This window comes from Odontesthes bonariensis, chromosome 15, assembly GCF_027942865.1.
Source record: "Odontesthes bonariensis isolate fOdoBon6 chromosome 15, fOdoBon6.hap1, whole genome shotgun sequence".
Lineage (NCBI taxonomy): Eukaryota > Metazoa > Chordata > Actinopteri > Atheriniformes > Atherinopsidae > Odontesthes > Odontesthes bonariensis.
In genome coordinates, this window is record NC_134520.1 from 16629741 (window position 1) to 16654289 (window position 24549).

Sequence of the window (24549 nt, forward strand, 5' to 3'; positions counted from 1 at the left end):
CCCTTCTGAGGCATGCTGTTGCACGACAACGCAGCTGTCATGGCAGTGGCAACAGAAAAAAAAAAGACCCAATATCACAAATAAAGGTCTTATCAGCCAACAGTCAAACATGTTTTTGCAGGCGAGAGATGGCTCTTTGTTTAAAGTTACAGTTCTCATGTCAGCCTGCAAGAATCCATGGATCATTGTAAATATCCCTCCGTGTTCGCCACCATCTGCCTGGTTCCAGAGCAACTCCACGTCTCCTTTTGTGCAAAGGATTTGAGAGGAAGCGTTCAATTTCATTTAGCATCTGGGGCTTCATGCAATGGACCTAAAAACGGAAACAGAAGAGGGGGAGAATCTGCAGATGACAATTAAATATGAGCCCGGCTGACATATATTTACTCAACTCCGGAGTCAGACTGAGCTCAACGCAAGCCAGTGTCTTCGGCAGAAAAACGCACAGGCCCAATCTCAATGTATTATATCACTGTAGATTAAAGACATGTATTTCTCAGTTGTTTTAAATGTGAGTAATTTATCTGTTCAATGCAAGACAATAAATCACACTTGAGAAAGACTCTTTGTCACTGTGTCATTGGTTGGGTTGTGTACTTGCACACTATGTAGTTTTCTAAAGCAAATCATTTAATGATGAGTTGAGTCATCGTCACACAGAGGGAAGGCAACACAGATAAAGGAATGGATTAAAAAAAAAAACAATCAACTTCCTTTATGTTTAGATAAAAGGTGGAGGAATCTTCTTTCTTTTTTTGGTGGATTTCTGCTCCTTTTTGTCAGAGGAGGGCCAGAAAATTCCCATTCTAAACCAGAAAAGATCGCATTGGCGGGAAATTGAACCAACCTACAAACACGCACAGAGTGTCCAGAATTATCCTCAAAACTTTAGCGGCAAAACAAGGAGATTAGATAAGACAGTGGCAGAATCCAGCTCATCCTTTCTCAGTCCGTCAAAATAAAACTAAACATTGAATTGAAAGCTTTTGTGGTGAAAACTTGAATTCTAGTCTCTGTGTTCCACTAAAGGCACCTTGATGATCCGTAAATAATTCAGACACAGGGGGTCTACCATCCACAGTGGTGAGGTTTACACACCACATAGGGGTGAACCTGCCACTTGTTCACCCAGAGCTGAAGAACTAATCCTACATGAAATGACTGAAGCAAAGTGTCAGGCTCTAAAGAGTCTCCGACGCACCCGCCCACTCCTCACACACTCCCTGCTCCCCTCGTCCTCCCCCACCCTGTCAGCTGAGGTTTGGCTGCACCGAAACAGAATGCCTCGCCATAAGAAGATTACCTTTGGTTGGGATATCGATGGATTAAGTAAGAATAGAATGAGATAAAATGGGACTGAAAGGGTTTCTGGAGTCAGCAAAGTTCAGACACCTGTTTTTTTTTTTTCATCTTCCTTCTCTGCTCAGTCTTGCTTCCTCAATCCATGCCCATAAAAATGAAATTACTTCTAAACGGAGAAAGTTAGATGAGAGGTCTAGGTGGTTGAAAATTGGCCCTAAAAAAATCATTTGTGGGGAGCAATGATAATTCCTACCTATAACTCTTAGGTTAATTTCAGACGTACTCCTTAAATGTGTGGTCAATTTGTCGAGAAAAATCTGGGTTTTGTGTGGTTGCAAAGCTCATATGGGTGTGAGTTAATGGGAATGGTGTGTTAGTGTGTGAGTGTGTCTATGGCAGCTAAGCTGCTGAAGGTTTCCAGGAGCTCTTTGATGTGTATCTGGGCAATGCGCTATTAGAGGGATTTTCCTAGTTGACAGCTCAGAGAATGTGTGGAGGAATTGCGATGCCAGCAGGCTAAAAGAATGCTAGAAACAGGATTAGGATCATATTCTGGCAGCTCCTGTCACTTCATCAATGGGCTAAGGTTTCCTCAGTGACAGCCCTCCTTCTCTGCCCTGTTAAAACCTTTTAGTGGGAGCATAAAAGGGGTGAGAGAGGCGAAAAAACAATGATTGAATGGTGAGCTATGATTTCTGTGCTGGGTTTGCTCTGGGGGCTTTGTGTTGGGAGGTCTGAGGGGGACTGCGTTGATTTGGAGGAAGGGGTGAGTTGAGGGGATGAAAAAAAAAGGGGGACCTTTCGGAGGCGGTTTGGAGGATGACTGTGGTCTTTTTTCTTTTCCTTTTTTTTTTGGAGGGGGTGGGGTGTAACATCCAAATCCATATTGAAGAGCATGTGGAGGGTTTTTTACACTGATGCTGGTGGACAGCGACAAAAGTTTGGTGCCCCCAGGGGACGACAGCAGCAGCAGGTGGGAAGGAAGAAAGCTGTTTCTTCAGGATTCACTTTGGATAAGCCCTGCCTGTCTGCACTAAGTGAGGCTTCTCTCACCTTGTGATGGAACAGCTACTTTGAAATGTGGGAGGGTCTCATGTACACTTGTAGACTCTTCTCAGTCTAATAGTACCTCGGTGTAGCAACTAGCTTAGTTTTTACTAAGCCCTAATTCTTGTGAAACCATTTACTGTCAACAAATGATATAAAAAAATCCACAACTAATAACAACTCATTAACTAAATTAGTTTCAAGGCCAGAACTTGATTCGTGGTAAATGACTCCTCTGTGTTCCCTCAAAGGCACTGCACTTTACATACGATTCATCTCATATTTCCAATGAAACTTGGTTATATCTTGACTCATTTCTTTTTCTAACACTTTTGATGTGATTCGTCAGGAAACTGGGCGCTAAGGGTCACAGATGAGCTTCCGTTGGCAGAGATGTCTTGCTTGATATAGGACTTCAGCTCATTTATATGTTTTTCACAGTGCTACAAGTGTTTCCATTGGACATTTCCAAACTGCAGGCCTGCCACTTTGGCACCTGGACCCATGCCATTGTAATACAAGTAGAGCATGGTTTAGCATTCTCTTGCTGAGACTAGCAAGGCCTTCTCTGAAGAGGACATTACCTGGATGGCAGCATATGTTGAAAACTGCATTTCATTCAAGATTTTATCACGGTGCACTAAAACTCTGATAAAATGCTGCATGAAAGCGTTTGCACTGTGGACCGATAAGCTGGATAGTCCTTCACCAAGGTGTCCATGACCCCTGAAAACAATATCAGACATTGTCAAACCCCAAGACAGTTTTACACTTTGTCTCAATCCATCTTTAATAAGGCTGGGTGCAGAGAAGGCCACAGCATATATTAGAGCTGTTTATTTTTTTTTTCTTTGGTCGAGCTCTAACTGTCTTTTTGTGGCTGGAGTGACAAACTGTGCTCACTGAGGACAAATTTCAGAAGTGTTCCTGGGCCCATGCAGTGGTCTCCACCAGTCTGTTTTTAATGCAGTGCCATTCAATATTTGTCTTCAGCCTTGGCCCATGCACAGAATAATCTGAGTCTTTTAATGATGGTAAATACCACAAATCTATTACCCTTTTGAACTATTTCGGAGAGTGGCAAACCTCCCCTGATCTTTACTTCTTCAAGATTCATCATCTCTGGGATGTTCTTCAGGTATTAAGATATTCATCAGTTTTTGGAAAATGCTTTTGTTTTTAAACATTGCACAACTTTTCCAAAAATTCCCTTGTGTTCCTAACATGCGGCTGGCATCAAATTCAAAAGGAGGAAATATTTTTCTATTGAATTTCCCAGTTTCAACATAAATACTTGTAAATAGAAAACAACAAAATGCATGCTAAAGTGTGTATCTTGCATATGCATTTTGAACTATTTCAAAGACTCTTCCCGGTCTGGGCCTAGCGTTGTTCTGCAGAATACCTTTTTTCAGTGGGGTGGTCTCTGCCATCTTGGACCAGGCAGCGCCACCGAAACACCTTCCCCCAAAGTGTAACTCAACACTTTGCTCACCCATGTAAAACAATACTTTCACAATACCACAGGAGTTTGATTGCTGGCGACAAGTTATATAATGCTGGGAATTACAGAGTAGCATGCAAATGCTAAATCCTCTTCTCTTTCTCCTGAGAAGTGGATGAGACGGACTGTATCTGCAGGCTTCACTCTGGCTCCCCAGCTTTGTGCCACAGAGACGCTCTCCTTTCTCCCCCTGACTTGGGTGATAATCCTGACACGCACTGTCTGCATTTTTTTCTGTACGTGTTTAAGCGCATTTGCAGAGCATTTATCTCTCCAATGTAAACCAATTTGGCTATAAGGGCCTTGGGCCAAGCAAGGCGCTGGAGGGAAGAAAGGAAAACTCAAACCTAGCAGATGTGCAGAGAAAGGAGGATGGGAGAGTTGGTGAGGACGTGGGGGTTGGCGAACAACTGAATGCAGCAAAAAAGGAAAAGCGGAACCGCATGGGAGAAAAGAATGTACCTTGTCCGAAGAGTAAGCTTTTGAAACTTGGGATAGGGGCCTTTAAAGCCGATAGAACGTGGATCACTGAATTGTTGAGTCACAGAATCTGAGGAAATCATACGGAGCTCCAAGTTAATCCCGTCATAGTAAAATCAGTGTGCACACTTTGGGGATCCCAGCCCCATCTGAAGAAATCTGGAGCCTGCTGTATTGACAGGGCTGCTTTCTGATACAGGCTGTACACCTATATCAGCTGTCTGTTAATCTGCCTTCTCCTCCTCCCACTACTCCTCCACAGCATGTCGCCTCTGCTGATAGTAATGGCTGATGAAATGGACCAAAGACGTGAAAGCTGCCAATCTTGCTGCTTCTTGATGTCGCCTGTAAGTGGCTCTGGTTGCAGAGGGAACTTGTCACTTTGTGTCTGAAAGGTAGGCACCCTGCTGTGTCTAACATTACTTGCTGCAATTCTACAGAGCCATAAAGACTATGGGCTCCTTGGTCCCTGAAATGGGACATTAAGACAGAATCATCCTAGTTTAGTTGTGGTGATATCAAGGTGTTTTATTTGCTGGCACACAGGCAGGGTCTGAATGTGTTTGGATGGCTTTTAAAGTACCTGATCTTATGGCCTAAGGTTCCTGTAAATGAGGTGTTTGCTGCTCTTATCAATGAGACGTTACATGAGAAAAATACCTCGGCCAGCTGAATGCCTCGGCTGTATGATTACAACAGGCTCAGCTTCCCTGAAAGCTCTCAACAGCTAACTTCTCCAACTCTGTTGCGTACTTTCTTTTGCAAGTTTTTGCATTCATCCACCAAAACCATTGGCGCCCACTGAACACACTGGCACAGAAGCACACAAATGTTTCATCAGGAGTTGAAGGGTTAATCCTGGTTCAGTAATATTCGTCCCATCATGAAAACATAATGGCAAAAATTTCCAACATGATACTGTTTGAACTATTATTTTTTACATAAAATACTATTAGAAAATAGTAAGAAAGATTTCTTAAAATAAGCAGCATAATGCTCTTCAGCAGGGTCATAGGACTGACGTAACAAGTGACGACTTCAAATTTTAAGGAGCAAAGTAGGCAAAACTCTTGCTGGCTTTAAAGCTTTCATAGTTCATGAATAATTCTAATCACAAACAATTTTGGTCTCCAATTTAAGTATTGTTTACGGTTAGCTTTTTTTTTTTATGCACCCTGAGTGTGCATTTTTTTATTTCTCTTGTACTAACTGTCCACATGTGTTGGAATGCTTTTGTCTGGATGTTTAATAGGTCATCCTCGAAGGAAACCCTGTCACTGTATCAGGGGCAGCTAATAACAGTAGGAATAATTCTTCTGTTTTGCTTAACTGTCTCCAAAATATTTAAATGTAGTCATATAGCAGAGGCTTTTATCCAATGTGACTTAGAAATAATGAAAGTCACTATAATCAGACAACATGCACTGTAACAATTGTGCATTATATACTACAATTAAATAAGTTATATTGCAGTGACTGGCAAATCAAATTAAACCTTGTATCTTCTGATCTGATGGCCCTGTCACACTGTTGCGTATGGCACGAGCGTATGAAAATTATCACTCATACGCTGGTATACGCTGACATACGCCAGGGGAACGTTAGGCATAGGTTGTATACGTTTCAAGCACGCTGGCATACGTTGGCATACCCTGAGGCAGAAATAAATTTTTGAACATGCTCAAAACTTTTGTGCGTATGGTTAATACGCTAAGCATACGCTTGGCATACGCTGAATACGCTAGAGGTACGATATAGGTACGTTACTGATAGGTCGAGAACGCTGGACATAAATTGCCATATGTTGGCATGAAGGTGTACCGTACAGCTAGCGTATTTATAGCCTCCGCCCGTCTGCCGCCTCCATCTCCGCCAGATGGGCGGAGATGGAGGCGGCAGGCAACCGACGATTCACGGGAGCGGTCAGGAGGAGGAGTTGGGGATCTTGATCGCTCAGAAGCATGTAACTCATCAGCCGCAGGTGCATCAGGCATTTCAGCAGGTTTGGGTGAGAATGATTCTTGTGTTTTTTTGCCTTTTCCTCGGCCCAGGGCCCGGGCAAACGACGATTGCTTCTTGGGAGGCATGATCGAGATGAATGTCTCGAGAGATGTTGATAGCGCGTCGTCTACTGCACTAATGGAGCAATGTGGAAAGGCTGCTGAGTTAATGGCGTTGCCCCTGGCAACCAATAGCGTCTTCTGCCAACATGGCCGACTGGAGTCACGTGACTCCTCATTCTCAAAAGGCGCGTTGAAACGTACGCTGGGCATGCGCAGTTCATATGCTACTCATACGCTAGTCATTCTTTATTTTCAAGGACTTTTCGTGCGTATGAAAATTATATTATTAATTTTCATACGCAACTCATACGCTTCTCTCATACGCAACAGTGTGACAGGGCCTTAAGCGAAAATAGCTGCAACATAGCGAATAATGTTGAAAACGACAAATTACATTTTTGTTTTCTTTACATTTGTTCATATTGAATTATATGGGTCAGGTAAAACATGAAATCCTGTGGGGGAAAGTCATCACATTGATTTGGGAACCCTTTGGAAACTAGTGCCAGTGAAAAAGCTTTTTGTTACATTAAAATATTCCAAGTTGATACTAGCATACTAAATAAGATCAATATACAAAGAGGTGGCAGGAATGCCACCTTCTCTGGGGCCTGACTGATTTAGGCTGTTAGGACTTGATGCAAGATTTGAGTGTAAATCTGTTAATATTTTGAGGGCGCCTCAGATTCTAATGGATACAGATGGACTGAAATAAAGCTGAAAACTGGCAAATGAAATTGTAATGAAAATGAAACAAATTCTTTGTTGAATTAATATACACTGTATCCTCCAAGCGACAGAAGAAAGGGACCATCAGCACACAGTTCTAAAAGTCAGCATCTGTGATGCTATGAGGGAACATTAGTGCGCATGGAATCAATAAGGTCTGCGAAGGCACCATCAAAAGCTAAATTATGTACACGGGCTTTTGAGCAATACATGCCACCATTATGGCATCTTTTTCCTGAGGAGGCCTTTTATTTTTTTCCGCAAGACAATGTTAAACCACATTCTGCACATATTACAATAGCATGGCTCAGTGGTCAGAGTCCAGATGTTAAACCGGCCTGCCTGCAGTCCAGACCTGCCACCTTCTAAAAACATTTGCTCTTTTGTAAAAAAAAAAAAAGAAAAAAGAAAAAAGAAAACTCCCAAAGGAAACAGCTGAAAAAAACCTGTTTAAATTTCTCTCCAAAGTTTCAGAACACTGTAGTTAAAAGAAGTGGTGATTCAACATGGTGGTGTTGCTGACAACAACTTCTCAATTAAAGACTGATTCAGGTAAAGATTTGGGCTGCTGCAATCAATATCTAATATCCTGTCTATCAAAGATAATTTGAATTACTCAACATACACTTACAATGTTCATTATCTGTAACAACTTTTAAAGAAAGAGTACATTTTCATCTGCCCCCCCCCCCAATCTTACCATAAAGCATAAACATGTGCCACGTTACATTTTCCAAAAGGGATTTACTTTCAATTTAAGACAACTATCTTATTTAGCTCTGTGATCGTATTGCACTGTATGAATGATCTATATATGGATTTTAATATAAAACATATTGCTACCAAATTGTTGAATTATTTAATGAGGGTAAGCTGTGATGGAGCATTTATGTGAGTTTGTCATTACCTCTGTCTCAGATCCTGAGGGATTTATGAACAATGTCAAGTTCTCTCTGAAGACCCGAGTCTCTTCACTGCCTCTTAAGGCTTAATGCTCCCTGACTGAGTGGCACAGCGAGAGCCACACTCTCTCTCTATGTGCCGCTGATAATGCTAAGAACAACCTCTCAATTCCAGCTCTCCTGCTCGCCTAATGTGCCCTCCTTCCTCCACTGCATGCACATGGCCATTTCCAGTCAGTGAAAAAAAAAGAAAAGAAAAAAAAAAAAAAAAACGCGAAGGACTGTAATGGCAAACACTAACGTTGTCTCTAATGGTTTCCCATTCCAGGAAAGTTTTCAAACGTATGTAAATTTATGTAAACCCAACAGAAACACATATTTACAATAGCACGGGGTAATCACAATATGACGACATGGTGCACTGGCCTTGTAGATGAAGGCGCCATGTGTCATTAGCCTCCTTTATCTCTTTTTCTGTTTCCTGCCATGGCGTCAATGCAACAATCACTCTGAATAAGAATGAAAATGATCTGCGCTCATCTGTGGCACCTCTGAGGAAGGTGGAGGCGACAGGCAAAGGAGGTGGTTTTGGGCCCCTCTTGAAAATGTACACCTCCAAGCGAAATGAGTTCATTAGAAATTTAATTCAGGAGCATTGTTTACAGCGCTAGAAAACACAAAATCAAGAGATGGCACAGAGGGGGGGAGGAGTCTCAGCACAGCGTTTATTGCATGCGTGTCACATTAGAATGGCTATGAAATATCATCTTATGTGGGGGAATAAAAGCAACTGTTACTCAGGGACAGTTGTCACTTTTATTCTCATTCATTAGATCACAGAAAGCACTTGTAAAAAGCAAACACTGTGAAGAAGACATTATTTTGTTATTCACAATGACATCATGAAATTCATAATTTGTATAATTTTCCCGCATGAGGCTGCAGTGCCAGAGAGAGACATTGATTTGGTTTGATTTAGATCCTGTTCATTATGTACCGTGTAAAATATCAAACATATCTGATGAAGGAAAAACAAAACTGAGACTTATTTCATATATACTAGTGCAAATCCGAACTGGAACCAAAATGTCACAACATGAAGAGAATTAGACTCTTAGTCTAAAATGATCAATACACTTGTATGATTTACTTTACCTAAAAAAAAAAAAATCCAATTTTAAAAATGATTGTGAGTGAAATAAAGCAGATGGACATCACAAAAATTGGTTAATATTTCTTTCAGTAGTAGTAGTGGTAAGTTTGTGATTCTGAAAACCCAACGAGCAAAGACAATGTCTCAGTTCATTTCACAAATTTCCAAATATTTAACAGCTTTTGATCAAGCATAATTCATTTGTTAAAGTGACTAATAGCTTAGCAATTATTTTGTTGTACTCCCAACTAAAAAAAGGCACCTTCGTCAAAAAAGTTTGTGCGCCCTCACATTTACCTGAGGCCCGTTAGCCAACTGAGGCAGCCCCGCCTCTGGGGAACCAGCACACGGCTCTACTTTCTGTTCTGCTTGACTAGTTGTTCCACCTCCTTCATGAAGCGCAGGCAGAGCTCATCGTGCCACGGCAAGGCCACACACTGCACCGCCAATGGCAGACCCTCGCTTCCAGCAACAGCCTGAACACAGACACAGACTCCTGTCACTAAATGCTTTGCAGTCACCTGCCTCCATCTGCTGACCAAAAGTGGAACTTGTGTTTTACGAATGAGACGCTAAAGACCGAATGATGAGAGAGTGGACAGAGTGGTGGCCACAAGAAATTGCAGGTATCAAATAGAAACAATTTAACAAATTACAAATCACTGCAAGCGGGTTTTTTTAATACACATTTTACACTGTGTCCGAGCTTTTTTAAGCGTGGAAGGTAATATCAAGTTTGAAGCTGATGGCTCGAACTTGAAATTTTGTTTATTTCCTTACTATTTGCTGAATTTTTTATTTATTTATTTATTTATTTATTTTTTACACAAACAAAAGCTGCCTTAATTAATTAATTGATGAATAAACTGTTGCATGAGCGCTTCAGTTAAGATACAAATCAAAAGTTGCATGATGCATCTCTGAAGTATTACAACGTGTTTTCACCCGTCTGTTTATACATTACACAAAGGCTGAAACGCTTTATGCTTGATGCTGCCTCCTCTGGGTCACTTAATGAAAATACTGGTCAAGTTAATGCCTCTGACACAACATGAAAAAACACATGATATGACTTCCACAAACAAATGGTGGTACTACTGAAGGTTGTAGAGAAGAACTGTTGCATGATATCATTGTGTGCTCGTTATTTTTTCCCCAAACCCTCCATCACCTGTTGGAAGAGCTTGTCCCAGGTGTCATGGTGAATCCCCTTGTAGTGCTTAAGTTCCTCCTCATCCTCTGCCGTTGCCGTGGAAACGGGGACAACACCGGCAGGAAAGTTGAGGAGATTGTAAATCATGGTGTTACTGGTAGTACCTGAAAAGAAAGAAAAGACGCATTAATCGTCCACAATGCAACCCTTAACACGCTGTTAACATCAATAGTTAGAATCTGATTGACATCAATCTGTCAGAAAACAGATTCTCCTACAAACAGAGCATTCTGACTGCCGTCTACTGCAGCGAGACACCAACTCTAAAAGTACTTTACAGACTTTACAAAGCCTTGCTAAAATAAAAAAAAAGAAAATAAAAAAAATTACCCAAACGTATATGCAAACTTAACAAAAAATAATGGTGAAGACGGCTTCTACTTTTCTGATCATTCGCAACATCCCCTCTAATGTTGCCAACATAGCTGCTCACTATAGCGTACTTGTAAGCTTGCCGCAGTAGAGGAAGTTGAAGGCTGGTGCAATAGAAGGGCACAGCACCACATCTATGTTGTAGCGCTTCCATTCTGCTATCGTCTCACATATGTAGTCCTGAAAAAAAAAAAAAAAAGAAAAAAACAAAACTCAAGAGTTCCATTTCCCCGTTATGCATTCGTATATATGTGCAAGTATCACTAGCTTACAGCTAGTTTACCTCAACAGCACCATGATGTTTCCACAAATCTGGAACAGATCTAAAAATAAGGAAAGAAAGAGTTGGTGGCATTTTGTTCATCACATAGGAGGACTTACAAATTAAAAAGCCATCAAGCACAAATGATCAACTTAAAGAATACTTTCTCACCCAATGCCACAGAGGGCTCTGAGGCAGACAGGTATACGAGGGGACTGCAAAATACATGAAAGTGAATACACAATGTTTCATTCCAGAAATCACACAATTAATGGGTTTATCAAATAGCTGCTGAGATCAGTTTCAAACCAACATCAAATTCAGTAATCGCTTTGTTTCTAATCTTTATTGATACGTGTATGCCACAGAGGCAGAAAAACTCACAAAGGGTTTGAGGATGAAAAATAGGGTTTTCTTCAACCACTTGGGAAGCTTGTACAAAAAAATCTGAGCCCTGAGACAAGGGTCCACGGGCCCACCCTCCCTAAAACAGAAACAATGAGGCATCATTATAGTGCAATAGTTTCAGAGCAGTTTCAGGCCATCGTTTACACTTCGATTGCAACCCTGAGTGGCTGCATGTAGGCACAACATCATTTTAAGAGTTAACAATAGGTTAAGTCCTTGTGCTTAAATATATTTAGGTTTCTTTGTCTTTTTTTAAGCAACTTAACAATAACCTATGAATCAATCAAGCATAAAGAGGGCTTGAATGATTAAGGGTTGATTTAAGTCGATCTATGTTCCAACCCTCCCATAAGCTCAGATCCAAGACTCAACATGTAGGAAAACCTACAGGTTTCAGCTGGCTTGGTGAAGCTTTGGTCTACCCCCAGAAGACAGAGTCCTTGGGGATCTCTGTTGCCCCCACAGCTGGATAAAGGTCAGAAAATGGATGGACGGAACAGTGGCTATGAAGAAATTCTTAAAGACTAAAAGACTGAGATATGCCAAATGACTCAAAAAAGGGGACTGAAAATAAGTAGCAACAGGTCTTATAGAGTGGTGAATCCTCCTCAGAGCCCAGACCCCAACATTATTGAAGCAGTGTGGGATCAGCTCGACGGAGAACGGGACCAAAGGCAGCAAACATCCAAGGAAGAGAACTGGAGAACTATTCCTGAGGACGACTTAAAGAAATGGTGCTCAGACCAAATATCGACTTTCAAGCCTGTTAGAACTGAACAAACTGCTCATTCTGTAGTAGTCACAAGCATTTATAGAGATGCGTACGCATGTCTCAATGAATCACAGCATGTCCTAGTCATTTTTCTGGAAATGTAAAGTTTAAGACTTTTGCTCGGTGCCATATTTCAGAGTATCACTCTGAGCCCTGACGCTTCATGTTAAGTCACTGCTTAAATATTACTTGCGTCGGTAAGAACAACTTACAGTTTTTGTAGCATGCTGGCAGTTCCATCCGCAAATATACCCTTTATCACGAGCTCAGGGATGGCATCGTCTAACCTCAGAGGACTGAAAGGCACCAACTAAAATCAAAAAGGGCCACATTTAGACGCATCCGTCACATACCTTAGGTGGCTGTGATTCTACACGGTAGTTCTTTGTGTGTGTGGTGCAGTCTTACAGTGTGCCCTGCTTGCTCTAACAGAGCTTTAACCTCTCGGATGCAGCGCACCATGCTCGGAGCGGGGTGTGCGTAGCCATCGCTTTCTAGGAAACCAATCCTAAGAGGTTTGGAACTCTCATAAATCTGGAGGAGAGATGTTTTTATTTTATGAGATTTTTTTCAGCAGAAGTACACTCCAACAGATTCCTTTTTTATTCAGAACTGATATTTATGAGCAGAAATGAAGGCCTTTATTGCTTATTCTAGGACGTTCATCAAGGTAAAACAGAGAAATAAACCAATAGAATGAACAAAACCTGTTGGTTTAAACATGCGGTAACCCGATCTGCTCATACTGTAGTAGTCACATAAAATTGTCTTGGTTAAGAAAACAACCCCCCTGTAAATTTGTTACAGGTGTCTTAATTATTTATTTATTCTTAAACCATTAAATTCAATCAGTAACAACCTTGAAAATGATCATCTATCTCTCGTGCGTCTTCTGTTAATAATCTTACTACCGTCATCACAGCTGAGATCTGTCTGTTCCCTCAAAGAAAACATATCTGCGATACAAACAGTCAATGAGTGAGTTTTTAACCAAGCTTAGGACATTTCCTCCCTTGACTACTTGACAAACCCATGCCATGTTTGCATCTAACAGAAAACAGATACAAAGGAGGATGTACAGTGCACAGTGAAAATGAGTACACCCCTGTTGAAAAGTAACATTTTGAACAATATTTTAATACACACACAAGTTATTCCCAAAACGTGCATAGAGTAAGTTTAATACAAATATTGCGGCGTATAAACTTAAAAACCAATACAAACGCCGCGGCCGGCTAAGACATGGGGTTTTACTACTGAAGACGCGTCACGCAGAACTATTGCACACGATGGTGTTATTTATTGCTCCATCTCACGAGCTTGTACATAAAAGACAGACACTTACTTCCTTTTGATGCATTTCACGAGCTGTGCAAGGATGCCTCTGACAGTGCAGTTAATATTATGCTTACGTTTACGGTTACGGTCAACAAAAAGTTTTTCCCCAAGCTCACCCAGCCGCCATGATCCAAGCTCATCCCCCCACAGCTGAGCTCACCTGCTCATTTAAAGGAAAAACACACCCAAAGTGCCACCCACAGACACCGGCGACAGCCTCCTGCTGACGTCATGCATGTGCAAACAAAAAATAGAATAATACAAAATAAAACAACTCAAAATCAATGTATGGCTCCTACAACAACATCTGTTGAGCTTACAACAGAAAAGAAAGGTCAATAATATAACTTAAATGACATATTTGTCCATTTTTGTGAAATTATGCTGGTGCAAAAGTGAGTACACCCCTATGTTAAACTCCCTGAGAATGGGCCGTGTTGGCCCGAAATGTCATGAAATGAAAAGGCATTAAAAGGGAGGTCATCGTTGTGCGTTTCATCCTTGCCTTACATTGAAATTTTACATTTTGAGTCTGCACCAGGCTAAAAGAGACGTGTGTGAGATTTGACTGAAATCCTATGGAGAGTATCATGATCTGCTTCAGTAGTCACAGTACATGTTGACAAGCATGTTTCTTTTGGTGAAATTCAGCTTCCTACTGTTGATGGCATCCATACAGCCCCAAACCATGTCACTCCCACTACTATGCTTGACTTTAAGCATGGGGCACTTTTCTTTGTACAAATCACTTTTTACCACCACACATGCTTGACACCATCGAAAGCAAATTTGTTTATCATTGTCTCATCAGAGACAAACAAACTAAGGATATGGATTGCTGGAACCATGTCCTGTGATCTGATGACACCAAGATGAACAAATTTGCTTTAGATGGTGTCAAGCCTGTGTGGTGGTAAAAAGTGATTTGTACAAAGAAAAGTGCCCCATGCTTAAAGTCAAGCATAGTAGTGGGAGTGACATGGTTTGGGGCTGTATGGATGCCATCAACAGTAGGAAGCTGAATTTCACCAAAAGAAACATGCTTGTCAACATGTACTGTGACTACTGAAGCAGATCATGATACTCTCCATAGGATTTCAGTCAAATCTCACACACGTCTCTTTTAGCCTGGTGCAGACTCAAAATGTAAAATTTCAATGTAAGGCAAGGATGAAACGCACAACGATGACCTCCCTTTTAATGCCTTTTCATTTCATGACATTTCGGGCCAACGCGGCCCATTCTCAGGGAGTTTAACATAGGGGTGTACTCACTTTTGCACCAGCATAATTTCACAAAAATGGACAAATATGTCATTTAAGTTATATTATTGACCTTTCTTTTCTGTTGTAAGCTCAACAGATGTTGTATTAAACTTACTCTATGCACGTTTTGGGAATAACTTGTGTGTGTATTAAAATATTGTTCAAAATGTTACTTTTCAACAGGGGTGTACTCATTTTCACTGTAGGTATAGTTTTCTACAGCTCCAACTCTATCCATCTATTCTTGAATTTGAACTCACTGCAGCCCTGAACAGGATTAAGTGGGCAAAGAAAATTAATGAATTTGTCAACAAAAACCACAAAATGAAAAATTACAATTTCATGCGTGTTGTGTACCAGACTAATTCCTGGAACTTGTCTTCACTTGTCCTTTTCACACTTATAAGACAGCAACACGTTACATACAAGCAAAAAAACCTAACGGTGAGATGTCACATATCTGACCACATACGACACACCTGTGTATTGAACGGTAATGGTGGCACAGTGGGGTCCAGGGAAAACATATGATCACAGAGGAGAGCCTGCATGCACAGAGCCAGACTGTCCACATCCTTTCCCATGGGCCCAGCAGATGACAGCACTAATACAGCAAGACATAACACATTCAACCAAGTGTCCCAGATGAAGCTTGTGACATGCAACTTTGCTTTTAGTGTACATGTCAGTGGAACATATTCATGCTGCCTTACCAGACTTTTGCCCTCGATAAATGGGAACCAGACCCTGTGAACTGACATAAAGACGAGCTGTACTCGTATAAAATTCAAAGAAATGATTGTGCAATAACATCCATAAAAATTTCATAAAAGGAGACACACCTCAGCCTACCCGCTGTCGGCTTAAAGCCACAGATTCCACAGAATGAGCAGGGAATGCGGATACTCCCCCCTACATCAGTGCCTATACCAAGGAGGGAGCCCCCTCCCCCGATGAGAGCCCCCTCCCCTCCGGATGAACCTCCAGGAGTCTTCTGGGGATTATAGGGGTTCAAGGTCTGCCCATAGATGGGGTTGCTGCAGTCAAAACTGAGGAGGAGGAAGAGCAGACAAACACATAAGTAGAAATATACACATTAGAGAACACACGGTTTTCACCAGGACAACGATGGCCCAAGTTTAACGTTACTTTAACAGCGCTTGGGGCAGGTTGGTTTTCACAAAGGGAATAGCTCCTTGTCTCTTTAGAACTTCAACGAGCACACTGTCCTTCTGGGCAGGCTGGTCCAGATTAATGATTACACCACAGGTACAGTCATGGTCCTTTGTTGTAAAAACGAAAAAAAAGAAAAGACGACAGTGTCGTCACACCCGTGCAACGTCAAAAGAGCTGCAACAGTTTCACACGGACATTCACATTTCTCTGTCAGTTAACCACAAACACCTTGTATGATACATTGTCTTTGATGCTGACTGGAACGCCATACAGGAGACCATCCTTGTTGGCGCCAACTGTTTTCAGCTGGTCAAAACTCTCGAGCAAAACTTCAGTGCAGCAGTTCAGCTTCTTGTGCACAGCCAGCGTCTGTCGACATGAAAAGACAGCACAGACAGGTTCAGGTTTCTTTTTAAAAGGCTTCTTTTAGTGAGACTCGAAGAATGAGGGGATTCTGTGTGGCCATTTTATTCTTACAGGACGTACTTTTCTGCACTCAGACACGTATAAGTGCAAAAGCACACGTTAAAAAAAGCTGGTTAAATTAATTGATCTGCAGAAGCGAGGATGCACAAATCCTCTGGAGACTGCACCTTTTCCATGAAAGTGTAAAACACGTCCTCGGTGCTCAGTGAGCCTTCCTGCAGCTGCTTCCTCAACTCAGACAGCGACAGCGACAAGATGTGAGCGGAGTTGATGGATGGATGCTAGAAGACCAGTGATACAAACGAACAAACACAAAATATTCATGACAAATATTCGAAACAAATAACTCACAATCATTTACACGCTATGTGTTTAGTTTAACTGAGTGTCAGGACAGCATCATGTTCCCCATGGCCCTGAATTGTACAAGCTGACTCGGTTCATTCAGTTACGGCTAAACAAACAAGGCAATTTGCGTTTCTAGGTCAATACATCAGCACAGCACTGAGAGTCTGACAACAATGGGAAAAAACAACAGGGGGCCACATCATTATGGGTTCAAATCTCAGATAGAATCTCAGGCATTTCAATTTTTGAACAAGTTTCAGTTCAAATCAAGCAGGTCATAATAGCGCTTTTCTTGATCAGGGACCATTCATTAGAAGCCTGAACTCTCACCGACTCCTTGTAGCGGAGCACCGCCTGCTCAGCCCGCTGCAGGCTCTCGGTTCTCCGCTCTCTGGCTCTCTGGATCTTCTCCCTGGTTGTTCGACGGCCGCTCACCGTCCGAACCAGCACCAGCAGAGCTCCCACGCCGCAGACGGCAGTCGTCAGCAGAGACGCTATTCGGCCGTCCATCTTCACACCCTGAACAAACTGCCCTATTGTTTGCATTGTGTTGAGTGTTGTTTCTCAACGTCTGCTATCTCGGATTAACCCACACGGTTGTCTGAATGACGGACTTGTCCGGACTTTAAAGTCAACAGGTGGGCGCGGTTAGCATTCGATCATACGTCGTGTTGGACCTCCTTCTGCTCTACTAACTTTCAGTTTATTGAAGTGTTTCCTGAGTTTCCCGAGTGATCCTTCGTCCAGTTACACAACGGGACGTTTGTACGACAGAGGGCGCCAGTGACAGATTATGAAAACATTGCATTCCATTGTCGTTTTACTTGATGCAGTTTTGTTCTGTTTTGTGTCTATTTTTCATCTCGTTGTGATCATTTCGTCGCCCAGTTTGTTACTTTTCTCTCGTTTGAGCCATTTCGCATCCATCTGTAACACAGCTGTGTTGGCACATCCAGTGTGTTGTGTAGGAAAAATAAACTCGTCATAGCTCACTTGGCCTTCTTAACTCAAGGGTAAAGAACGGGTTAGGTAGACAGCTGACAGTAGCCTACAACTCCGTGTTCATGGCAAGTTTAATCAGCTCACATGTTATCATTTAAGATGATCTTTAAAAAAAAAGGGACTTTTTAATATTCAAGCTAAAATTATTTATATAAAGCAATCTCCCGTCCCATTAAGCATAGCTTTGATTGTTGATCCCCTTGACCTTTATTCTTAAATTTAAGGGAAGAGCTTAAAACTGTGGGTACAGTTCTGTCTCCCTTCTCTGGTGTGGATTTAATGCACCTCCACACCAGAGAAGACGTCCCATTTCTATCAAATGTGACGACATTAGGAGAGAGTGGTTTCAACAATGCCTGCTCAAGATCTGTCCAGAGCTGAAAAGTTACTCTCTGCTCCTCAAAAGTTTCAGATGCTTCTCTGAAGTCTGACGAATATCAAGGCAGACTCCCTGTATTTTCTGACAGCGTTTTGACACAGTTAGTTAAACTTTCAGCTTAAGTTTGGATTTATGTCACCGTTATAAGTATAGCGTCTGAAGTGCATCAATCCTTTGTCCTCATAGCCCTTTTGTTGTTGTCCACTTTCTGTCAGACCCCCTCAATCTCAACACAATGTCTCATTTAGGACTGTCAGCCAGGATGTAGCGCACTGAATGCTTTAACGAACAATCATCCCCCTGCAACCAACTCTGGAACAGGACTTGGACGGGTTCTTTAACAGTTAAAGCTCAACCATGTGGAGCAAGTGAACCACAGACAGAGTGGATCAACTAAAGTTTTACTAAAAAGGTAGCATCATCGGATCAGTTGTGTTTCTTCTTAAAACCACATCACTGTGACCAAATGTTACTCTTAATCTCGACTCTACCACGAGGGATCGAGGTGCATTTGTGCTAATTAATTGTACTCATGACAAAAAAAGGTTTGGTTTTCGAGACACTTTAATGAAATGTTGACAATCTGACTCGATTGTTCAATACTCGCGCACATGAGCAGATAAAGTACATTTGAAAGTTACAACATACAGCAGATCCACATATGGACGAATTTAAAACCCTTGTTCTTCCAATAATACACAACGTTTGAAGAATGTCATCAGCAAGTGGTCCAACAACCGGGAGGGACTTCATTTGACAGAATGGAACAGTTTGTGGGACACCTGTGGAGAGATGACAGGAAATTAATCTGTGCGACAACACCACACAAGCACTGCGAGTTGAACTTAACCGCTTCAATTTGGCAGAGCGATAAGAACATGAATCATACATTTTCATACACATCAATATGACTTCACTGTTGCATGGAGCAACTTGTTGTATGGACAAACATTTGGATTTAGCTTTAAATTTTTCTTCAAAAAGACTAATTTTGACAAAGTTATTCATAACTTTACAGATACAGTGCAGTCAGAGGAATGGGATTTGTTTCAAACGCCTTTTCTTCTCCCTCAATCACTCGATTAGCTCATATAATTGATCGAATTTGTGTCTTCTTGCCTACCGGCCGGGAGAAGTTTGGAGACTTGCCAGAGGATAAATAGGCAGGGGATACACGGATGAATCCCTTTGTGGCATCCTTGACATATAAAGAAGGCGTGACCCGTTAATCTGACTTTGTACATTGGAATCAAAATGAATATAATCATTGTTGTGTGCACCTTTAAAGCTCACATGATCAAAATAACATAATACAGAGCTGGGCTGCAACAAAACAATAAGAAACTGCTAGGTCACGTCAGACTTAAATGACGCCAATTTAAAATATTTGCTCAGAGGCAATGTCGTCTCATGTTGATAAATGCGTTTGATCTAAACTCCTCCCTCCTTGAGTTCGGGGAGAGGAAAATATAAATCGGGAAATGACACAAGGGTGTGTCCCTCCAACACACACGCATTCACCGCAGAGGCTGCAGATCTCTGTCCGGCCTGCAGTCAATTATCTGCATTACTGCGCAACAGGGTATTCTCCTTTTATGGCTAGAGAGAGAAGATGACTGGACCGGAATTAGATATGTAAATGTTATGGTGAAGGCAACTTGCAACGGTAGAAGCAGATTGATTTTGGGTAATAGATTAATGAATAGATTGGCAGACAATGTAAAAAATGCCTCCGAAGGCTAACAATACTGGAAGCCACGACAAACGACCACCACTGATTCTTTTTCGAGTCGATCGGCAGGCAGAAAATTCTGACATCCGACTCCCCAAAACAGTCTCTGAGCAGAGGAGCGCAGCTCAAATCGCATCGTGTCTAAATAGCCCATTAATATGAAGCCAGGCTCTTTCTAGATATAGGACTACCTTCAGTGTGCATAACTGGCGAGAGTACAATTGCACAATTGTCTATCAACCTAGCCGTAAACCTTTGCTATAAGGAGGTGTATTTTTAATCTTTCTGCTTGATCCAGCTGGCGAGTGCAACACTTACGCAGTGGTCCCGAGCATGCAAGAAGTCAAACAACTCCTCTGTACAGTCCTCCTCTGTCGCAGACCGAGAGCCAACTCTGTTTTGACACTGCTCCAAACGCTCCCGAGTGTGAACGCAGTGCTCCGTCGCTTCACACTTCTCGCGCATGGCTTCAAGGGGATCCTGCAACAGAAAATACGGCATTCATGATAGCTATCTTCGCGAGCTCCCTCAGTGGCGCCTGAAGAAGTGGATACACTCTTAACCTGTACCCACAAAGACCAACGTAGTCGTGACAGTTTTTGGGCAAATCAATTAAGGAGTCCGACAAATTAATAAAAGGGCAGGCCGTGTAAGAGTCAACGTCACAGGTGTCTTTCTAATGTGCAGTTTCCTCTTAGTACCAGCTGTCTATTGCAGTGTGAGCAGTTTGTACACTTTATGGAGCCCTTTGAAAATCTGTGGCACACTGTTTAAAGCAGACCAGGAGGACTGACCACATTTTTTTTTTCTCCCTTCCTCTTTAGGATCTTTTTATTTATATTTTGTTAATCAGAAAGGACATAAATAACCCCATCTCCAGCTGGATAAAATGCACACACACTACAGCTTTAGAATGATTTTAACTTTGTACCAGGGTTTGTAGTCTGGATTATAGGGAACAAAACAGAGCAACAAAGAGTCATAGAATGCCTCACATACTTTTATAAGTACAGACGACCTTAAACAGCCAGAAGTTTCAGTGCTCTTGGTTCTGCTTAGTTAGGTTCAACAAAGAGCAAACTAAATCCAAATAAAAGGGCAGTCAGTCTTCTGTTTAAACCAGGTATCTAAATAATTCAAGCTTTTCCTGTGGGACAGCAGTTGACCTACCACCAGATCTTGCTCTTCTTCCTCCTCTTCATCTTCCTCCTCCTAAAACAGACAAAAACAATTAAATGACGTCATTCCCACTTAGGTATCAGACAACCTTGAGCAGATATATTACAGAGACAAAACAGATTGAAATATAACTCTGAAGGGCTTCAGGAATGTCAACGCTGGCTAATGCTAAGCTAACAGATGATGAAGGCTAATTAGCTTGCCAACTAAAACTACCAGAAGTCACAAGCGTATTGGAGTAGTCTTTAATCTGTAACAACTACTAACGTCATCGGGCTCTCCGTTCATGATCATCTTCTCCTCGAAAACCATAGCTGTGGTGGTCTTGTCCTTCTCTGACTAGCTGTCAAATCACGGTAGTTGGAGGACACCCCAGGTCACACGAGCACAGTGGAGAGGAAACAAGTCGGGGAAAACAGAGTGGGCAGTTTCCGGGCGGGACAATTTCACAATAAACCTCTCGTTAAACAACATGACCTGGACCTGGAATATAACAACTTGTTACGATATCAAAAAAATGACCAAAGGTTCACTGAGATGCAAAACAGTGCTATACAGACAAATGTCTTAACGTCTGCCTTACTCTAACCCATACAGGAATGTATTTCTCTTGAAGCAACCATTATTTGGTTTTATTTTGAAGCTGCTATCAGCAGTTTCCCAAGGCCAAATATAATCACACAAAATATACACTACCACCCTGCGTTAGAAAGCAGTAATACACCTTCTGAGATGATAACCAAATGAATACTTCTATACGCTATACACGGCGTATTAGTTTTGAACACTGTGCCAGGCCAGCAGTTTGGTTGAAGTGTTTTTGTCACTGGCTTGTCCTGTGCCCATCTGCCCATTTTTATGATGGATGATTGCCTTATCTCTTCTGCCACAGCCACCCACCATACAGTTGTTGTTGTTGTTGTTTTTTTTTAATTTATCACTTATTTAAAAACAAGAAAAAAGAAACTATTAAATTAACTTTTGGTCAGGTCAGGATAATTGCCTTTTGGGTTTCTGTTTAGAGGGAGTTCGGATGCTGAGAAGGAGCCTGTGACGGACTATCACTATGAAGTCACATTGGCATCAAAATACCATCAGTGAGGCACCATGGCACAGTATTGGAGCCCACTATCCTAAATACTGAAAATGAATTAGGTCAGCCTGGACTCAAAAAGGTGATACAATGGAAATAACTCAATGATACCGTATGCAGTATGTATTCATGTCCACTCATCTGAAAGTCTGTATGAATACAGATACTGTTTTCATACAGACTTTCAGGATGAGCATTAATTCAATCTTTGTTTTTCCATTTGAGAGACTACTTTGCAATGCATATTAAATTAAACACTTAAACTCCATTATTGTGAGACCGGCTGTCTAAAGTGGTCTGTTGTTGCATTTGAAATGATCAGTGCCTCACATGTTTGCAGCTCGATACCGAATACCAGACTCAAAGATGGTGCTCGCCCATGTGAATGCAAAGTGATAATGTTAAGCAAAGATATTTTCTAGGTTCTAACATTGCCTCAGTCTGGAACAATTTTCCAGTCTGGTATTGTAGCCCTGTCTCAAAAAAAGATTAGTTGCCAAAATACAGCATACGTGACCGGTATAACATACAGCAACAGTCTGATGCTGACTGACACAGAACAATGATGAGTTTTTCTTTTAATAGCAGAACAATGACTACATTACGGTTCACATTAAGACACATGCATGTAGGCTTTAACAGCAGGTTTGTGCCAGTTGTTCGTTCATATAGCCACCGTCAAAAAGTAATACTTAGTTTTTAAAGAGGAACAATTTAGACAAGCGATATTATCCCAAAACACATGAAATACAACTGTACATTATAATGTTGGAATATTAAGTTTCCCGGTAGCCTTAACAAAGTATTTTTTTTATTCCCAATAGTTACTACACTCATAAATAAATGTGTGGCCCACACATTTATTGTTATTTTCCTCAAAGGCCAAAATTAACTCAATATTATACCACCATCATGCGTTGGACAGTATTACTACACTAGCAGAGATGCTTAGGGGCTGCCGTGGCTCAGTGGTTAGAGTCGGTCATCCAATAACCGGAAGGTTGGCAGTGTGATTCCCACTCTCGCCACTCAAAACAGATTGGTGGAACTAGCTGGAGGGGTGTCAGTCCACCTCCTTGGCACGGGTGAGGTGCCCTTGAGCAAGGCACCATGCTCCCCGGGCGCTTCATGGCTGCCCACCACTCCAGGTTGGCATCTGTCTCCGAGTGTGTGACCCTGTGTGTGTCAACAGGTGCCAACCTGGATGGGTTAAAAGTGGAGGACAAATTTTGTGTGTATGCATGACCAATAAATTGGATCTTAATCTTAATCTTACCCATACTAAATGATTAATCATAATTAATTTAGTTGTATATTTTTGGCCTGGTACCATGAATTGGACCATGTTCTTTAGAAATAAGGGAAACCAATGCTTCTGTTCCTTTGTAGATTTCTGACTTGTCCAAGGCGTACCCTGCCTCTTGCTTCTGGCAGCTGGTATAGGCTCCAGCCCCCTGGGACCCAGAGCTGGACAAAGGGGGTTTGGAAAATGATTGGATAAATGAATATACATTACAAGATATCCACACATATTATAAAGATGGGGCTGGGCGTGTGTGTGGTATGTGGGATAATGATAACATATTATCCTACATCAACAACCTTGAGGATGAAGCTGGAGGCCTTTTTCAATTCAAATCTCTCACAATAAAAGTCAATCTTTTCATTTCCAAGGCTTGTTCAACTTAACGATGATTGGCATTCCTTTCCAGCCCTCGTCAGCTGCTTCACATCTGTGTCTCTTAACATGTCAAACAGATATCCGACAGACACTTTTATGTTTGCTGTTAGATAAAAACCCAGTAACCGCGTGTGTGTGTGTGTGTGTGTTATCTGCCACTTTCTCCTCTCAGCCACTCAAACCTTCAGGAAAATACTTCCTCTGATTTATGCAGACTGATAAAAGGCTCCTGTCATCATTGTGATCGCGTTGTCTTAAAATCGTCATGTGGGCAGTTTTTTCCAAACTTCTTCTGAAATATTTACCTCCAATTGTTTTTCCCCACGTCTCCCTCGTCTTGTTCTCTGGAGTTGAAATAGTTTCTGATACTGCTGTGTTTCTGATGAATGAGTGACAGCTTTGGAGTTCGAACAACCATTTTTTCATTCAGTGTGTGCTGATACGCGATTCGCTGACCGTACATTTAACAAACACAATTCAGTAGTTTACTGCAACAAAGCTGTGCAAGCAGATATGCTGTTACCACCATGGTGCCTTGATGGTAATAGTTTGGCTGTCCAGCAGATAAAGAGAATGAGATGGATTTATGATGCCCAACAGCTGAATAAATCAGCCACCGCCAAAACCATCTGCCAGAGCACAGGGCAGTCAGCCTCCTACACTTGCAGGGTAAAAACTGCACCAAGCACTGTTTGACGAATCAGTCAGCAGAGGAGCGATTGG

At 41.7% G+C, this 24549-nt stretch overlaps 2 protein-coding genes across 2 annotated transcripts; both read right to left on the reverse strand.

The window, feature by feature from the left end:
• Positions 1–8703: 8703 nt before the first annotated feature.
• Positions 8704–17878, reverse strand: faah (fatty acid amide hydrolase). Its single transcript, XM_075485230.1, has 15 exons — positions 17091–17878; positions 16580–16693; positions 16215–16355; positions 15960–16093; positions 15653–15859; positions 15524–15564; positions 15290–15414; positions 12616–12741; positions 12420–12517; positions 11412–11511; positions 11199–11242; positions 11049–11088; positions 10837–10945; positions 10352–10497; positions 8704–9656 (listed from the first exon to the last, which is right to left on the reverse strand). The coding sequence occupies exons 1-15, from the start codon at positions 17304–17306 to the stop codon at positions 9534–9536; spliced, it is 1764 nt and encodes a 587-aa protein (XP_075341345.1). The 5' UTR covers positions 17307–17878; the 3' UTR covers positions 8704–9533.
• Positions 17879–18687: 809 nt separating this feature from the next.
• uqcrh (ubiquinol-cytochrome c reductase hinge protein) lies at positions 18688–21464 on the reverse strand. Its single transcript, XM_075484337.1, has 4 exons — positions 21320–21464; positions 21044–21085; positions 20192–20353; positions 18688–18923 (listed from the first exon to the last, which is right to left on the reverse strand). Exons 1-4 carry the CDS (start codon positions 21362–21364, stop codon positions 18891–18893), a joined length of 282 nt encoding a protein of 93 aa, XP_075340452.1. The 5' UTR covers positions 21365–21464; the 3' UTR covers positions 18688–18890.
• Positions 21465–24549: the final 3085 nt, after the last annotated feature.